Source organism: Podarcis cretensis (assembly GCF_951804945.1).
Source record: "Podarcis cretensis genome assembly, chromosome: 4".
NCBI classification, from domain to species: domain Eukaryota; kingdom Metazoa; phylum Chordata; class Lepidosauria; order Squamata; family Lacertidae; genus Podarcis; species Podarcis cretensis.
Window position 1 is genome coordinate 46,060,918 of NC_137173.1, and position 18,176 is coordinate 46,079,093.

General features: G+C 39.5%; 1 protein-coding gene across 2 annotated transcripts in view; it reads left to right on the top strand.

Moving 5' to 3' along the window:
• ROBO1 (roundabout guidance receptor 1) overlaps window positions 1-18,176 on the top strand; it is a 581,397-nt gene that overhangs the window by 46,846 nt on the left and 516,375 nt on the right. For both annotated transcript variants that reach the window (XM_079974735.1, XM_079974736.1), the window contains exon 2: window positions 15,819-15,959. In XM_079974735.1, coding sequence (XP_079830861.1) covers window positions 15,872-15,959 — 88 coding nt within the window. In that variant the 5' untranslated portion in view covers window positions 15,819-15,871. The remainder of the gene's footprint in view (window positions 1-15,818; window positions 15,960-18,176) is intronic.

Sequence of the window (18,176 nt, forward strand, 5' to 3'; positions counted from 1 at the left end):
ATGGTGTGGGATAAAACGTGTTATGATCCATGTTATATTGTTTATCATTTTTGCATTTTGTATTTATTTAAAAAATTTCAATAAATATTTATTAAAAAAAAATAGATATGGTGTGGGATGACAAGGGAGGCAGGGAAGATTCACGTGGGAAAATGGGGTTTACTTTTAAGCCATATATTTACAGTTGGGATATAAAGAGAAAATACCATGGAGACAAGTTGAAGTATGGTAATAACAGAAATTAATAGCTGTAATAGCAAGTAATAGCAAGTTCAACATAGCTATTTAATCTTAGTTGATATCTAAATAGTTCATTAAACATTCTTCATGCAGTGTTAATAAATGGAAATGTTAGACACGCTAAAGGCGATTTCAGCTAAGGATTGACTCAGCATTTTTGTTGAGTTCAACACATGTCTGCTAGTAATAGCAAAATTGCTTCCTGTGCAAGAAAAGCAAAGGGAAAATGCTATTTCATTTTATTTATTCCTTAAATAAAATGCTGCAATGGCTGAGCACCAGAAATAATAAGAGAATACCTAGTTTTTTCAACCATCTTAGTTTGATATGCCAAAGTTCCATGGTACAGCATCTATTTTGCATGCAGAAGGACCCAGGTTTAGTTCCCAGCATCCCAGCTACAGCTGGAAGAGACGTCTGCCTGCAAATCTGAAGAACCACTGAGTAGTGGAGACAATACTCGCTAGATGACTCGATATAAGGTAACTTATACCAGCCCTGTATAGACAGAATAGGCTCAGCCATAGTCATGCATCCTTTGATTATATACAGACTAGGCTACTTCAATGCACTCTGTGTAAGACTACCTTTGCAGATGACTCAGAACTGATAGAGAAAGCAGTTGCTTGCATGTTTGTTTGGGCCAGACAGTTGGAACATATTACATGAATACTATACCAGTTGCTTTGGGAACTGGTGTGTTTCTGGACCCAGTTCAAAGTGTTGGTTTTGACACTGAAAGTCTTAAACAATGTGTGGACAGGGTGTTAGTAGGACATCCTTAAACTGGTCTGTTTTCAGATTGGCATTGGAACCTCTACTGATTCGCTCACCTTTAAGATAATTTAAACTGGTGGACATTATTGTACTCCTTCCCAAATGAGGTATGGTTGGCCTCTTCAGCTATAGCATTCAAAAAAAACCCTCAAAAGCCCACCTGTTTCAAATGACTTTTAACTAATATGGGGTGTGTTGTTTTTTTTACAAGATTCTATTTTATTTTTTTACTCCTGTTGCTTTGGAAATGGTTTTATACTAGTATATATTAATGTATTGTGGGTTTGCTTGCTTTTTGAATTGTGAAAGTTTTGCTAGGGTATTGCATAGGTTATTGTGTGTTTCTGTTTTCTGGATCTTCAGGGTAAAATATATATGAAACATAATAATACTCCTGTTCACATTTCACACACTAAGAGTCCAGCAGAAGCAGAGATACCAACTATCAATTGTTTCCTCAACAAAATTACCTTATATTCTCAGAGTGCTTGTCTCTGAACATACTGCCACACAGTGCTTCATTTATTTATTAACAGGAGGAGCTCCTTTGGAAGGAAGGTTGGGATAGTAATTTAATAAATAAAATAAAATAAAAACAGCACTAAAGTGGGGGGGGGGCATCCTTTGTTTATGTTCCACTCCTATATGAAAGACAACATTTTATTTCTGATCCCAGGGATGTCTGAAATGCTTGTAGTAGCCTCAGAGTTCATTTCCTGATAAACTCTGCTGTGTTCCTTAGCTGAACAGTGGTTCCCAATTAGGGGTCCAGGGACCCCAGGGGTCCGTGGAACGCACCCAGGAGGTCCGTGGCCCCATCCCTTGCCTTCTCCCAAACAATTTTTTTCCAGTTTTGCATGGTAATATCACAAATTATATGGCCTGTTTTAGCGCTATATGATTTTTCAATATATTGGCCAAAATTGGTTATGAAAGCACACCGTGATAATGATTTTGACCCAGCACTATGAAGCAATATATCACTCCTTGCTTGAGGGAAAGCTAGGCAGCTGATTTCAAGACACTACCAATATCACACGATAATCTCAGCCCAAAATGCTGCTGATCTGAGCTGCCTTCCCTCATGCTGACGGAGAACAGGGCAACTGATCACCCTCACTTCAAGGCACTGTGGCACTACCTTTCCCTGGCACTGAGGCAGAGCAGCTTTTCTCAACAGAAAAGCTGTAGCAGCCACAGTGGATGTGCATCTTCACTGGTTGCCACCGCTGGCTGCGCCACTGACAGTGGCTTGATCCACCCCCCATCCCCTCTCACTCAAACCATGTGATGGAGGTGACTCTGCTTCTCCCCACCCCATCCAATCTCCACAGCTGCTCCTTCCCACATCCTGTCTGATCTCCAATTTCAGACATCATGATATATCAGAATATCATGATGTTTAGCTGATATATCACAATTTTGAAAACCAGATATCGCCCAGCCCTAGTCTGTTTTTTAGTTTACCTAAAATCCTTTGATTATTAGGGCCTACCCCACATATTGTTCAAAAAAATTGCTTTGCAGAGTTATCAAAATTGTCAAAAGTAGGGGGTCAGTGGCTTGGCTTTTGAAAAACGGGGGGTCCTCCATAATTAGCTAATTGGGAACCACTGGTCTAGAACAATTCTGAGCAGTTGATAGCCACACACACAAATTAGATTTGTGAAAAATAATATGATGTTTACAATTTGTAGCAACTCTAACAACTTATTTTACCAAGAACATTTCAAATGTATTGTGCTGTTTATGCATTTTTTTGTTTTGTTTTTGCTGATTCTGAATCTTTGTTTGACTTTGCTACACCACATGTACAATCCAATTTACATTTTTCTTGTCATCTACAGAAGACTCATAAATATACTGTATAGCTTATTCTTAAGTTATGGAAAAGTAAACCCCAAAGCACTGCCAAGTACAAAGTAAATAAAGTATGGAAAAGAATATGTTGATGTACTTGACTTAATTTATATGCAAATGTGAGCAATTCTGTTGTAGATTAGTGTTGCTAATTACAAAATGTCAGCATTTCAAGTTAGGATACTGTATTCTAAAAAGGAGAAATTTCCACATGGAAATTAAAATTTCAGAGAGTGTCGGATCCTCCCATCTGTGTCATAGAGAAATGTTTTTGTCTCAGCTCCTTCATTCTGATGGTAAAGTCTTATTTTTCTTGACAATTTTTCATCATACTACCCACCCCCCAAGGCTGTGCCTATTAGGGCAGGAAATATTTCATTGGTTAGGAGTTGTAAAATGGGATCCTAATCCTAAACCTTCTTCATATTAAGACTACTGTGATACACTCTTGTTGGATGAAATCAAATATTTTTCACCACTCTGCGCGCGCGCACACACACACACACACACAAACACACTGTTCTGGATTATTGGGGAACCCCCGGAGCAGATTTGGGTGGGTGTGGGGGATTGCAGGGAAGAGAAATAGAAGTCCCATTGTACAAATGGAAGTGTGCTCACACAATGTTGGATAGGTAAAGGTAAAGGGACCCCTGACCATTAGTCCAGTCGTGACCGACTCTGGGGTTGCGGCGCTCATCTTGCTTTATTGACCGAGGGAGCCGGCGTACAGCTTCTGGGTCATGTGGCCAGCATGGCTAAGCTGCTTCTGTTGAATCAGAGCAGCACCCGGAAACGCCGTTTACCTTCCCGCTGGAGCGGTACCTATTTATCTACTTGCACTTTGACGTGCTTTCGAACTGCTAGGTTGGCAGGAGCTGGAACCAAACAATGGGTGCTCACCCCGTTGCAGGGATTCAAACCGCCAATGTTCTGATCGGCAAGTCCTAGGCTCTGTGGTTTAACCCACAGCGCCACCCACGTCCCACACAATGTTGGTTTTCTTCCCATGATAACAGTATGGTCTTAACTATCTTTGAATACTTGAATGATAACAATGAACCCAGGGATTGAGAGCAAATACATTTTTGGAAACCCTGGCTGTGGCTTCTGCAAGATAGCAGAAAGGAGGAAGATTATTAACATAAGTCCAGCTCTGCTCATCACTTTTGCTTATAAGCCCCCACCCACACACTACCTTCTGCCGCTCAATGAAGTTTCAATGTCACAGTATCCTGTTTGAAGGATGAAACTTCTGAAGGAGAAATTACAGGTGAAGGATGGAGAAAATGGCGGGCCTGTCCACTACATTTCCTCTACAAATTCCACATACCACCAGAAACTATCAAGTAGTGAGACAGTAAATTAGGTTTTGAAAGTCCAAACTCACCCTTAGGTTATGCTCATGACTAAAGGTGAAAACAAAAGGAATGCTTGATTGTATGTACTGTAGCTGCCTTAGTAAGAAGCTTTGATCGGGGAAAATTCCTGGGACAATATCCAACTAACTTGTTCCGTCAGCACAAGGAGATCTGCTTGTGTGGTGGAACCTCTATCTCCTTTACCTGCATGTGCATCATGCACTCCCCACATATGTTCCAGGAGATTGGGGGGATATTTCCCCAGAGCAGATTTAGGGGGTTCACAGGGGGGAGAAAGAGGAAAAGATCTGTTGCACATGTGAAAATCCTTGTGTTGACGGAACAAGGCAGTTGGATATCTCTCCCCCCAGTTCTGAAATAATGTAGGGGTCCAGAGCAGCATTAATGAACTTCTCAAACTTTAAGATGGTTCAACTTTTTTTGGCATTTTATTTTTTACTGTGCCCTCTCCTCTGCTCTTGGATTCTTCCTCCACCCATTTTAAAATATAAAATGACAATAACAACAATAGTAATATAGTTCACTTGAAGTCTAAAGCTGCTATGGCTCACTGAGGGCTGTGGACCTAATGGTGTCACAAAGGGTCTAGTGGGTGCAGACATTAAATCTGGAAAAGATCATTTGGGGCATTGCATCACATCACAGGACTAAAAGAGAGAGAGAGGGAGAGGGAGAGGGAGAGGGAGAGGGAGAGGGAGAGGGAGAGAGAGAGAGAGAGAGAAAGAGAGACCACTAGACATCTATCAAATCTAAACATTTGTAAAAAATGATATTGAGAATGTTGTTCTATAGCACGAAAAAAGCCTAGGGACAGTGACAGTGAACTTACATTGGAAAATAGAAATTGATGGGTTTATACAGTCTAATACATTAACCTTTCACTTGTCATAAAGGCGTCATGGAAATCTTTGCCATTTTTCTGTGTGTATGTATGATGCAAAATGCCTTCAGCTGACTTAAAAGAAAAAAAATAAATTCAGTGATTTATTGTACGGACATCAAACCTTTTTAGTACATTATAAGTTTGGATGATTTTTTAAAAAATGAAAGCTACTTTCCTGGAAAGCATATTTGCTATTCTAATCTTTAGTCCTTCAGGGTGCAGAGATCTGCAGGTTAGCTAGCTGTCTCTTTATTATAGTTGCACCTTTTATGTGACCTGAATTCATGATGCTGCCTTTACCCTACTAAGAATTATTATGCAGTAGTTCTTTATTGGAGAAAGTCAACCCAGCCATGATATGAACATCTACAACAAAAAGGTCTCTACACAGTACAACGTCTTTTTCTTTACAGCAAGTTGGGTGTGTTTGATAGCAACCTACTAGTTTTCGGGAAGGTTTTTTAAAATTGTTAGAACTTTATGGAAGAATACAGAGCTTCTCAAATTTCAACTGAATTTTAATGCAGAGTATCTGGACCATAAGGATTCTAGTTTTCCCTCTTAAAGCAACATAAGGATGGTGTGGGGTCATTGGCTAGGCAGAGTCTCAAGTGCTAGAGAGAGAGGCCTGGAGGGTTTTGAGTTTGAAGTTCCCACACCCCTGATGTAGAAACATTTGTTGCTTTGAAACACATTAGCATTTTCTTTTGCCAACAGTATTTACATATTTTTTATATTAAAAAAAACTGCATTCATGTTTCCTTCTAGCTATACTTTTACAACAGAACCTCTTGCTTTGTATCCTTACCTAACTCCAACAACAGGTTTCTTCAAAGCTCTCTGTAGATATTCAACTTGCTCAGTAGATTTCAGAGAAAAATGTTTTGTCTGACAGTGATCTACAACTCTTTAGACATGATAACAGAATGTTCAAGGTTCACATCTTCTCTGTGGGTAACAAGCATTTTCTTCTCTTTATGGATACCTTAAGATTCTTGAGGCTAAAAAGTGTTTCCAGTAGCACCTTAAAGACCAACTAAGTTAGTTCTAGGTATGAGCTTTTGTGTGCATGCACACTTCTTCAGATACACAGTGTATCTGAAGAAGTGTGCATGCACACGAAAGCTCATACCTAGAACTAACTTAGTTGGTCTTTAAGGTGCTACTGGAAGGAATTTTTTGTTTTGACTATGGCAGACCAACACGGCTACCTATCTGTAGCTAAAAAGTGTGTAATATTAAAAAGAGATGACGCATGACATGTAGACTTTTTAAAACTTTACATCCTTAGTACAGCGTGCTGTTTCTTCAAAATCCAGAAAATCTTTCCTTGCTATTATTACTTCCACCTATCATCTTCTTCTTCATCATCATCATCATCAATTTGTATGCTGCCTTTGCATAGTGAAAACCATGCTCATGGTGGTTTACAACATTAAAAGATTTATATAACTGAACAATTTCCACATAAATCATTGCAAGAGCTAGAAATAAAAAAACAAAAAATGAATATAGATAACAGCAACAAAACCCTGAAAACAATACTGCTATTCAAGAGTTTGTTCAGCCGCCTCTGCTTTTGTAGCTGGAGTCAGTCAGGCCCCTCCCAGGCAATAAAACCTCTGGAATTTTTAGATTTGTACAAGAGTTGCATTGGTACAAATATGATTCCCCTTCTTTAGTATAGTGTTTCATTTACACAGGAGGCTATAAAAAAAAAGAATGGGAGCCAACACTGTTTGCATCAATTTCAGTTACATATTTTTTAAGAGTGCAATGCAACACACCTGTGGGAAAATAGACATTTTTCTGTAACAATGACGGCAGAGGCATCCACTGCACTCATTACTACTACTTTAAGCTCCCATTACTACTAAAAACCTTCCCCAACATGGTTCCCTCCAGATCTTTTGGACCCAACTCCCATCAGCCTTAGCCAGCATGGCCAGGCATTAAGGATGATGGGAATTGCAGTTCAACACATCTGGAGAGCATCATGTTGGGGATAGCTGACTTAAAACATGCACATAAGAGCTGGGCTGAGATCTCAGTCTTGTTCTGCCTGCTCTGTGTCTATTCTTGCACTGCTGTATTAAACTTTGATCTCTTAAGTAAAAAGGTTTTGAGCAACATCAGAGTTCTCTTTTTCAAAGAAGACATGACCATGTGAAGGCTGCCCCAAATTCAACTGGGAGGATAGGGAGCATGAAATTGGGTTTCTTTTGTGTGGAGGAATTTCACAGTCATTTTCTGGTTTTGTTTTCTCCAGGTGTGTCCCACGCTTCTTGTCAGTTAAGTGAAATAGTTCCCTGTCTATCAGTGGCCACTTACCCAGTCCAAGGGTGAGCGGCACTTGTAAACCAGTGTGGCGGCTCCTCCCCACGGAGCCACACCATGTTAGTTTTGGCTATTGTCCCCTTCCCTTGGCCCCCAATGCTCGCTGGCTTCCCGCCAGGCCCTGGTTTAAATTTGCACTCACTGTCTGGTGACAGTTTAGTTCTTGGGTGTTATCCTATAGTTTAACATTTGAGGAAGGGGTGAAGTGGTGACTCACCCCCTCCTAGCAGTGGCAATATTAGAGTATCCTGCTAGAGGGGTCTTGAGGGAAGTCTCTGTACATAAAGCCAGAAGTGTGTGGTTGGAGGGCCATAGAGCTTCCCTCGGTGACTTTGGGGGGGCATCTCTGTAAACCCGCATTTTGCAATGGTCCCATTTTCCCCCTAACTGACCCTGTCGTGCCTCAGACCCCCAGCAGGGGGCTGAGAGGGATACACGCCCAGTACCTATGCCAAGGTTACCTGCAATTGAATTAAATAAAGTTGTGGCCAACTTTAATCCCAACATCATTGTTATGTCCTTTTATTCACCCTTGATCACCTGGCTCCTGGGGAAGAGGGTGCTATGACTGGGTATGCTCTGGGATACATTTTAATTTCCAGAAGTCTCCTGTTATGTCCAGCTGTGTGGCTCTGAAATCGCTTGGGTGGTAATTAGCTACTTATCTGAAAAGGGATAAAGCAGTTGTCTGACACAATTATCTTTGAAAATTGAATCCCCCCCCCCTTTTGGTCCTACTGAGAAGATTGAGAGGCATTGTGAACATTTTAAGCTAAATAAATGGCTTTTTAAAATGTTTGCAGTTTTAGGTCTTCTAAACGTGGAGTCAATGTGTGTGTGTGTGTGTTTTCACTGCTGTGATTTCTTCATGGTTATATTGTTATAGTAAATAAATATATGGGGGGGAGGAGTTTCCATATCCATGGGGCTTTAGAAAGATGTACTTGAATTTTTTTCTTCCTCTGAAAAACATGGTTGTTATGTACTGAGTTGAATAGGATCCAAACTGCAGCAGTCTGATTGGTCCTAGAACAATAGGATCCAAATTGCAGCAGTCTGATTGGTCCTAGAACAATGCAGCAGTATGATTGGTTGGCAGGAACCACCCAATCATGCTCCAGATATAAGTGAATCCACAACCTGATTGGCTTACAGTAGAATTCCAGAATTAGCCAATCATGTGCAGCCCATTGTGTAAATAATGTATATAAAGCAGATACTTTGAAGGGACTTTCATTCATTCCTCCTCACCACTATGAGCTGAATAAAGAGCATGAAATCACTTTGCGACTCTGAGTATATTTCAGTGGTCTTTGTTTTAACACTGAAGATTTTAATGTAAAATACTAGTGACTGTTAGACTATCTTTCAAGTTCATACTAAATACTATTAATTTTTTTGTTAAGCAAATAAACTACGGTACACAAATTTGGAGAAGTATACTTCAAATTTTTTGAAAATCCAAAATCTTCCCTCAGGACAAAATTAACTGAAGTTGTATTTCCCCTTCAAACAAATATAAGCTTTGGAGAAAATCTGCCAACATTTGCTTTTTTCTGAACAAAGCATATACTTACAACTTTAGAAGCAATAATTTATAGTAGATATGATGATGGTAAACAAGCCTGTGAATAAAATGGCATTAAACTAAGAAAGTATAACACAGTCACAGAAGGATGCAGAAGTTCATGCTAGCAGTAGAACTAAGAATCAATGAAAGTTAGAAGTAGAAGGACCAGAAAGTAAAATGTAATAGTAATAATGTCAAAATAGAAAGGCTACAGATAATAAAAGAGCAACTTTTGGTTAAACCCTGTATTCTATTGTAACTTTCCATCAGTGGCCTGCAGTCAGATTTGGAATTACATTTAAGTCTGCTTGAAACCTTCCTTGTTTTGGCATGTGTTCTCTGGTAACACAGGTCTATGTACTTCCATTCTTCTGTAACAGTAGGGATTAATCTAAATAAAATGTGTTACCTACTTTCTGTCTTTAATGATGTCCCAAAGGCAAATAAAATGAAACATAAATAGGTATAAACTTGGGTCCCAGTGGTAGTGAGACTGTTTCTTGTCCAATAAAAGCAAAAATTGAAAGTATAGCCCAATAGGGATTAGAATGCTTCTTCTCCATAGAACTGTCTCAAAATAACTATGGGCCACATCCTCTCCTAGTATTAAAAGCTATAATGACATTGATTTCTGTGGAGTTTTACAATGCAGCTCAAAGAACTGCTGAATTTTCTTTTGTATCTATTTAGCAAAGTGTGCAAACAGTGCTTCATATCCCTGAACAAATACAAATCATGGGAACACTTACTTCTTGCTGCTTTTTAGAATAAATCTAGTTTATCCCAGACAAGCTTAAAGGATTATAGTTAAAGAAGTGTAGTACAACTGTTCATTTCAGTGATCTATGGCTTGATCAGCAGTACTGTAAAGGAAGAGTATGTCCAACAGTAGTATCACTTCAAGGACGAATTACCAGCTGTCATGTGGACCACCAATTTTCATCAACTTGCTGAAATAAAATGATTGAAAATCAAGAAAACCGGAGTTCCATCAGACACTAGCATTCATGAACATTGCATGTTGTGTGTTAAAGATTGCCTGTCATTTTTGCCCTTTTGAGTCCTTCTTAAGTCCTTGTTAAGATATAGTTCATTTGGTGACTTACCAAGTGTATATGAGAGTAAAGACTGACATAAGGATCACAGTGCTGCAAGCCTGCCATAAGAACTATCAACTGAGCACACCAGTAAAATCTACTACAGCCTTTTTCTCTTCTGGGGGTTAATAAAATGCCTTGAAGCTGGGAAGGTGCCAGTTTCAGTGTCAATAACTTGACTACAGGGACACTTTGTGTTGTGTCTGACACTGGATAAGCAGGGTTCTACTCATGTGATGGGACTTCCTCTCTTTCCCTCACATGCCTGCTCCTCAACTGCTCTGGAGAATCCTCCTTCAGAGCTTATTTTAAGGGTGCACGGGGGCTGTAGTGGAGGTGAAAGGAGAAGGAAGAAGTTTAATTGTGCATGCATGTCATGTGAGTCGTGCTGCAGCACTAGATAAATCCCTTTGTTTTCTTACCTAGCCAGTGGTGAGGGTAGCAGTGGTGGATGGAAGGAAGGAGCCATGGAGAACTGTGACTGATTGGCTGCAACTACTCTCAGGGTGAAAAGAGATGTACTAAAATAAGTGAAGGAGGGCTTGCAGCGGGGCTGAACAAATCATAGCGAACATATTTATTTTAGTTCATAACCCCCACCCTGGCTTCCAGCAGAGTTGCCCTATTCAAACCTGGAGTTTCTATTATCCCAGCAGTTTATTTTGAAAATAAATACACCGTTGTCATTAAACCAAGGCCCGTCTTAGGCAATTAGCACTGACATTATAGTGTGCCATGGTGTTGGGCTGTTTGCATGGTAAATTAACATTTCAAACCATATAAGTTTAAGTTTTCTCATACCGCAGAACAGGAAAAAGAAAGTAAAATTTCTCCCAAAATTTGTCATAAATCTGCCTGTCTTTTCTGACCTCTGATACTCTGTTGGGTAAGGGGAAGCCAATTGGCTCTTTCATTACACAAAGTCATTCTGAATCATAAGAGCACAGTATTCAGACATTCTTCTGACCTGCAGTACCAGGTGACTCATTACATTGAAGAAACAGAGTGCAGCTTCAAGGATCCCCACCCTTGCCCAGTGGATCCTGACATAGTATAATACAGTATAAAAAGAAAGATATTAAAACAAAAAGTGTGCAGCAATATAATTTTTGCTTGCTTTGGTTTCATTGCTTATATAGTTGTTTCTTAGGCAGATAACATCCAAGTTAAGGGAAGCAGGAAACACCAAAAATTGATTAAATCTTTCCCCTGTATTAACTGCAGTGCTTCTCTTCCCCTCGGGGTTTGTGCACTTTTAATTTGGCATTGATTTCTTAATGATTGCAGCCACAGGAGAGGAACTTGTGTTTCTTTTATATGCCCCATGGATAGCGCCTCCAGCTTAAATCTCTTTAATACTTCAGAAGAAACTTTTGAGGAATAAAATATAGTTTAAGCATGTGGATTCTGAAAGTTCTTGTTATACTGTTTTTTATTCATTGTAATCTGATGTACAGCAAATGGGTGAAAATTCTCCCCTTGCAGTCATGATTGTTAGAAGATAGGATAGTCAAGCAACCACTGTTGCTAAGTAACTGGACTTGTACTATTGATTACTATCCTCATTGTATTGCCTAGATGGAAGAAAACAGCTAACATAAGTGTTCAGAACCCATCTTTTTGTCAAGGATGCATTTTGGAATTTGTGAAGAGAGCAAATAAATATCAGGAAGACACCAGTTTTCTCTCAAAGGTTCAAAAGTCCACTCTTGTTTATATATTCAAGATTAATGGGGGCAGCGGGGAAGGCCACCAAACCAGTACAACCCCAGGGAATTTTAAGTGCATTTGTTTTTATTATATTTTCATACAGCATAGAAACTATGGTAAAGTTTTCTTATGGTACCTTTAAGACTAACTCATGGATATCTGATGAGGTTATGTCATAATAAATTTGTCAGGCTGCGTTCAGTATTTAATTAGTTTTACTGACTACAATGGTAGTTCTGTCCTGTTTGTTTAAATTCCTTTCACATTGCAGCACCATGTTGCATTAAATTTCATTCATACTAGTGTGAAACAAACATTAGAAAATAGAATCATTTCCTCTGCTAAACAGCTGTTGAGGGGAGAGGGTGATGGGAGAGGGGAGAAGAAGGCTCCTAAGCCTTTTGGAAATCTACTTGCAGATGGGATCCTGGGGTGGGGGTATTGAGGATCCTTAAGCAGCCTTACTAAAGGAAAGTCAGTTGCATAGCATCTTCCACACCCTGTAGGGCCTTGCCATTGGTGTCCAAGACCAGGGTTCCAGGCTTGCAAACTTTTTCTTTGTGCAACCAAATAACATGGAAACGAGCACTAAACTTTTACATCATGCGAAAGCTCAAATATAACGTGAAAATTATCAGGGAAATGTCAGGGAAATGGAATGAACTGACATGTCTATGCAGCATCAGCCATTAAGATGTCACAAGACTCTTTGTTGTTCTTGCTGCAAACAGATTAACGTGACTATCCCTCTGGAAACAGCAAAGTTTATTATGCTATATTATCAATATTGATTGTTATAGTATCAACACAAGTCAAATAGTTATTTCTCCCTTCTGCCAACAAAAGGATTAGTGTTCATTTGTCTGCCTAGCTAGTACAGTGGTGCCCCGCAAGATGAATGCCTCGCAAGACGAAAAACTTGCTAGACGAAAGAGTTTTCTGTCTTTTGAGGTGCTTCGCAAGACAAATTTCCCTATGTGCTTGCTTCGCAAGACGAAACGTCTTGCGAGTTCTTGCGAGTTTTTTTCCCTTTTTCCCCTTTTTCTAAGCCGCTAATAGCCGCTAAGCCGCTAATAGCCACTAAGCCGCTAAACCGCTAATAGCGCTAATCCACTAAGCCACTAATAGCCATGCTTCGCAAGATGAAAAAACCGCAAGACGAAGAGACTCACGGAACGGATTAATTTTGTCTTGCGAGGCACCACTGTATATAGACTTAATATTGTGTACAATGATCAGTCATTATATATGGCTCTGCTGCAAGAGGAATAATCCCTTGAAGGAATCAGACCAGTGTACATTTGGGTTGCTTTCTGATGCATTTCAGAACAGTAACATGCCATATATGCTTTGAAGACTCCTCAACAAATTCAGCTGGTGCAGAATGCAGCAGCTAAGGCATTTGAGAAGCTAAAATGGAGAGAGAATAGCTCTCCTTTAGATTTTAGCTCTCCTCAGTCACCGTTCCTGCCACACTCCACAAATTGGAAGGCAAACTTCCAAAGTGAGGAGCCTCTTGATGTCATGTAGGCTCCATGCATATTTTAGACCCCTGATCTCCCACCTCATCCCTGCTTTCAACAGAAGCACATACCCTATAAGAATTTGCACTGGGACAATTTTTTTTTACTATTAGAAGGTTAGAGTAATACTGAGAGAACTTCTGGGTTAGTGCTCTGTTGTTGTTTCTAAGCTATATGCCACAGAGGCCATTATACAATCTGAAACAAATGGGATCCTCCTTAATGAGGGTCCTGGTTGGGCACGGGTTGTAGGCGGGGTGTGTGACCCAGGCCTTGTCTGTATGGCCCCACAATCATGTCAGGCTGTTTGAGCCAATCTGATGCAGGTGGCATGATTGGGGGGGCCTATAAAAGTGGCAGCGTGACGTGGCTGAGGCACTTGCTTCGCACTGCCGAACACCCACCCTCCCGTCCCTATTTGTTGGTGTTGCTGCTTTGGCCTTGCTTTGGATATTGGTTGGTTGCCTGTTTAGGAACAGGGGCCAGGTAGGAATTTTTCCATTTGGCAAAATGGCCCTGGCCACTTGGTTTGCACCTACCCCCTTAGCAATCATCACAACTTTGTAAGGTTTGGCAGTTAGGTATTGGCTTAGTGAGGTGTGTGGGAGGGGAGGTGCGTCATCACCTGCCCCTCCATGAATAAGAGTATTCCCGTAAAGGAGTCTAGAGGTCCTGGATCTCGTCTGAAGCCCACTTGAGGGGCTAGGGCCAAGCCAGGACCACAGGAACCCCGGGGTGAGCTTTGGTTGGTTTTCATCGATGTTGCTCCCTCGTTTGGTGTTTACCCAGAGAGGCAGGAGTCAGTTACAGTCAGTTGCCAATGCCTAAGCCAATACCACTCACTTTGCTGTAATCAATAAAGTTGTGGCCTAAATTTTGCCCAAAAACTTAAACCTAAATTACGTGTCAGGGTGAAGTTATTTACTTAGGGATGGGCTTGGGGGCCTCGAAGCACAATAGTAATTTGAGATCTCCAGAACTTCAAATATCCAGCACATTTCTGGCCGCCTCTGTAGAAGTAAGTGCTCATGAAGGGGACTAAAAATACTGTAACTGGTAAATGGTTGCATATCTAATATGTGATTTCGTGACAATATTACAACTACATATTGTTGAAGGTTGATGAGATTTTTGTTAAAATAAATAGGGAAATAATTCAATTCTAGGAACTTGAACTGATTGGTGATAAATTATCCTAGCTATAATTCTTGCAATGAGCCAAAGGGGTTAGAGGACAGAACTCAGTTTATTTTCCTAAACTTGAGTGGACTGAAGTTTCTAAGTGGTGAAGTTCACTGCTTAGAAGTTTTGAATAGTAAACATTATATAAATACCTGAAATAAATATATCTATGTATGTATCATTTTTTGAATACCGGTATAAGGTTTGAAATAAATGCAAACCCCCAAAGCTTTGGCACAAATATTGTAGGATTCAGATTTTGTTGTGTTTTAATTACTGTATTTTATAGTTCATTTATGTGAATGTCTCCATGAGGTCTGCGTCAGAACAGTGCTAGTCAGTTTGGGTTAAAAGGTGCAAAGAAGCAGACAAGAGGAGAAGGGCAAGAAGTTGGATGTATTTCAATGTAGGTTGCCATGGCAGCAGCACCTAAATAAATATCACAGAAGCTGAAAACCTGAAAGAGAGGGAAAGAGATGTAGCACTGATTACTGTTGCATTATTTTCATATATTTTACATACCTAAAATTATATACCAATTATATACCAAGACACCCATTGCCTTGAGTGTCTTCTTAATAGTCTTCATAACTGAATTACCATTCTCAACCTTTTATTCTATATATAGAATTGTTTTTAGATATGGAAATGTTTTTAATTGTATGTACAGCCATACCTCATGTTATGTTTGCTTCATGATACGTTTTTTCAGGTTGAGTCCCGTGGCGACCCGGAAGTACCGGAAGGGTTACTTCTGGGTTTCGCCACTCACGCATGCGCAGACATGCAAAATGACATCATGTGCATGCGCAGAAGCGGCGGATCGTGACCTGCGCATGCGCAGACGCGAGTTGCATTCTTTACATGTTGTGAACGGGCCTCCAGAACGGAACCCGTTCACAACCAGGGGTACCACTGTATAGAATTATTTTATATATGGAATTGTTTTTCTTTTGTTTTCAAATATGGAATTATTTTAATTGTTGATGTTTTTACTGTAAAATTGCTTAGAGATTGTTTAAGGAAAGCGATTCACATAATGAAAGTGATTTGCAAATGGAATCTAACAAACAAACAAACAAACACAACATTTCTTAAATGAGAGACCATAGCCAGGAGTCGACTTAGTCTGATAGCACAAGATTTTGCTGTGTTTGTATGTGTGGCTCTTCTAGAGATTAATTAAGCACAGATTTTGTTTAATATCTTCTGAATTGTATGACAATATAAACAGTTGTCTTATTTTCCTTGTTACAGATAACATTTCTAAAAGTGTTGTTGGGCTGGTGTAATGCAAGAACAGAAGCAACATGAAATGGAAACGTTATTCTTTTACTGTCGTGGTAGCTGTACTCAGCCTGTCTCGGGTCCATCAGTTACTGGGTCAGCTTATTCCAGGTAGGATTTGTTTTATACAAAACATTTGTACCACAGAATGTGAATTGTCAGTGTGAATGTACATGTGTGTGAGAGAGACTACAAAATCTGAATGCTCTTATGTTTTATTATTGCTGGCACTAAATGGCTTCTTTGGGTTTTTCAATTTTACACACACACACACACACTACCTAAAAAGTGAATTAAGAATAATCCTTGAATAACAAGGAACAGTACCAAACTGTAGAAAACACACAGACACACACAGAGAGAGACACATATATTACCTAAAAGGTGAATTAAGAATAATCCTTGAATAACAAGGAACAGTAACAAACTATAGAAAATAAACGGCTAAAATAAAAATAAATTATTAAGAATGATGTGTCTCTTCGAACCACATAGTCCAGAGCACTGATGAATTCTAGGACAATATAGTTCTAGAGATGGTATGCTAATTTTATATCTGCAGTAGGAATGAAAACCAAAGTTCAGTAGACCGAATGGAGAAAAATCCAGTTTGCTAATAAATTGTACTTCATGCTGGAGCCTCCCTTTGAAATTTGTTAAAACTCTGTGCTCAGATATCTGCACTGATTGCCATTCTGCTACCAGGCCAAGTTCAAAATGATACTATTAGTTTACAAAGCTCTTAACATACTGGGACCAGTTTACCTATGAGATCGCCTTACCTCACATGTTGAACTGGCAGTACTGCAGGTGCATATAATACCGGTTCTGTATTAGTAAGAACTCAATTGTTAAATAGAGATAGATAGATAGATGATAGATAGATGATAGATAGATAGATAGATAGATAGATAGATAGATAGATAGATAGATATAGACAGATAGATGATAGATAGATAGATAGATGATAGATAGATAGATAGATAGATATAGACAGATAGATGATAGATAGATAGATAGATAGATAGATAGATAGATAGATAGATAGATAGATGATAGATAGATAGATAGATAGATGATAGATAGATAGATAGATAGATAGATAGATAGATAGATAGTGGCCTTCATGCCAGCAACAGAAATGCTCTGAGAGATTGAAGTGTTGTCCCACCAGTTTCTGAATACTGCAGTTTCTATATCAAATTTGTGTCCAGAAAGACTGTTAAAAAGGAAGGGCATTTCTGGGATGTGATGTCGTATATTACCTTTGAGGATGATCTCCAGATGATAAATCTGATATTATTCACTAGGGTGTTATAAACAAGTATGGAGACACAGAGTTGGCACTGGCATTTTCTGCAGAGCTAGTCCATCTTTCTGTGTCTCTGTCATGGTTCTGGATAATCCAGTTTAGTTTAGTTTGTGTGTAAATGCCAACAGGCTAGTCCCTGAGGCTTGTTAGAGAGAAACACCATTGGCTAAGATGGTAGTCAATTTTAGTTTGGAGATGTAGATGACAACAAGCAGTTTGCTGCTGCTTTCTCTTCAGGGTCTGTCTGTGTACTGGTCTGTCTTCAGTGTGTTGAATGGCTGCAGCTTTAAGAATATCAATGTAAATTATTCCTATATGAGTTCCTGTCTAACAAGTTGAACAGAATGTAGTTGTATTGTGGGATATGACTATAGAATATAGAATATGGTGTGTGTGTGTGTGTGTGTGTGTGTTCGTGTGCACGCGCGCGCATTTTGGATGCAAATGGGGGTTGTGTTGATTATGTCTATGGCAATAGTGGACAGCTTGGTGAAGCTGTGCTGCTCATCTGATGTCCCTCAGCACAGAAAGGGTTGGGAGAACCCTCAGAAAAATATTTAGGGGGAGAGGGCATGGGGAGAGAACATTCTATTGCACAGGTGAAAGTCTTTATGCTAACAGAACTGCTTTGTTCAATGTCATCTAATCTGCCAGCTGAGAATATCATCTTTAAGTTGCCACAATATACTCTGCTGTTTTTGCTACAGCATCTTTCATGTGTCAGTAGAGCTAGTAGGAGTTAGGAAGGTAATGAACTACCGGTACTTACAAGGTTTGAATTGAAAGAATCATACAGCCTAAGTATTATATTGTCCTGTTTTTATTTCATTATACCGATATCTCTATATGAATAGAAAGGAGCACATGGATGATCTTGCATGTTTATATATCATGTGGGTTGTATTACTAACCTGAGTTGGCATATATTGACTCTCAAAACACAATGAAGCAAATCTAGCCAAAGATTCTGGCAATCCTTTTGGGATCACATCAAAAAAAAAGATTTTTCTGTGTTG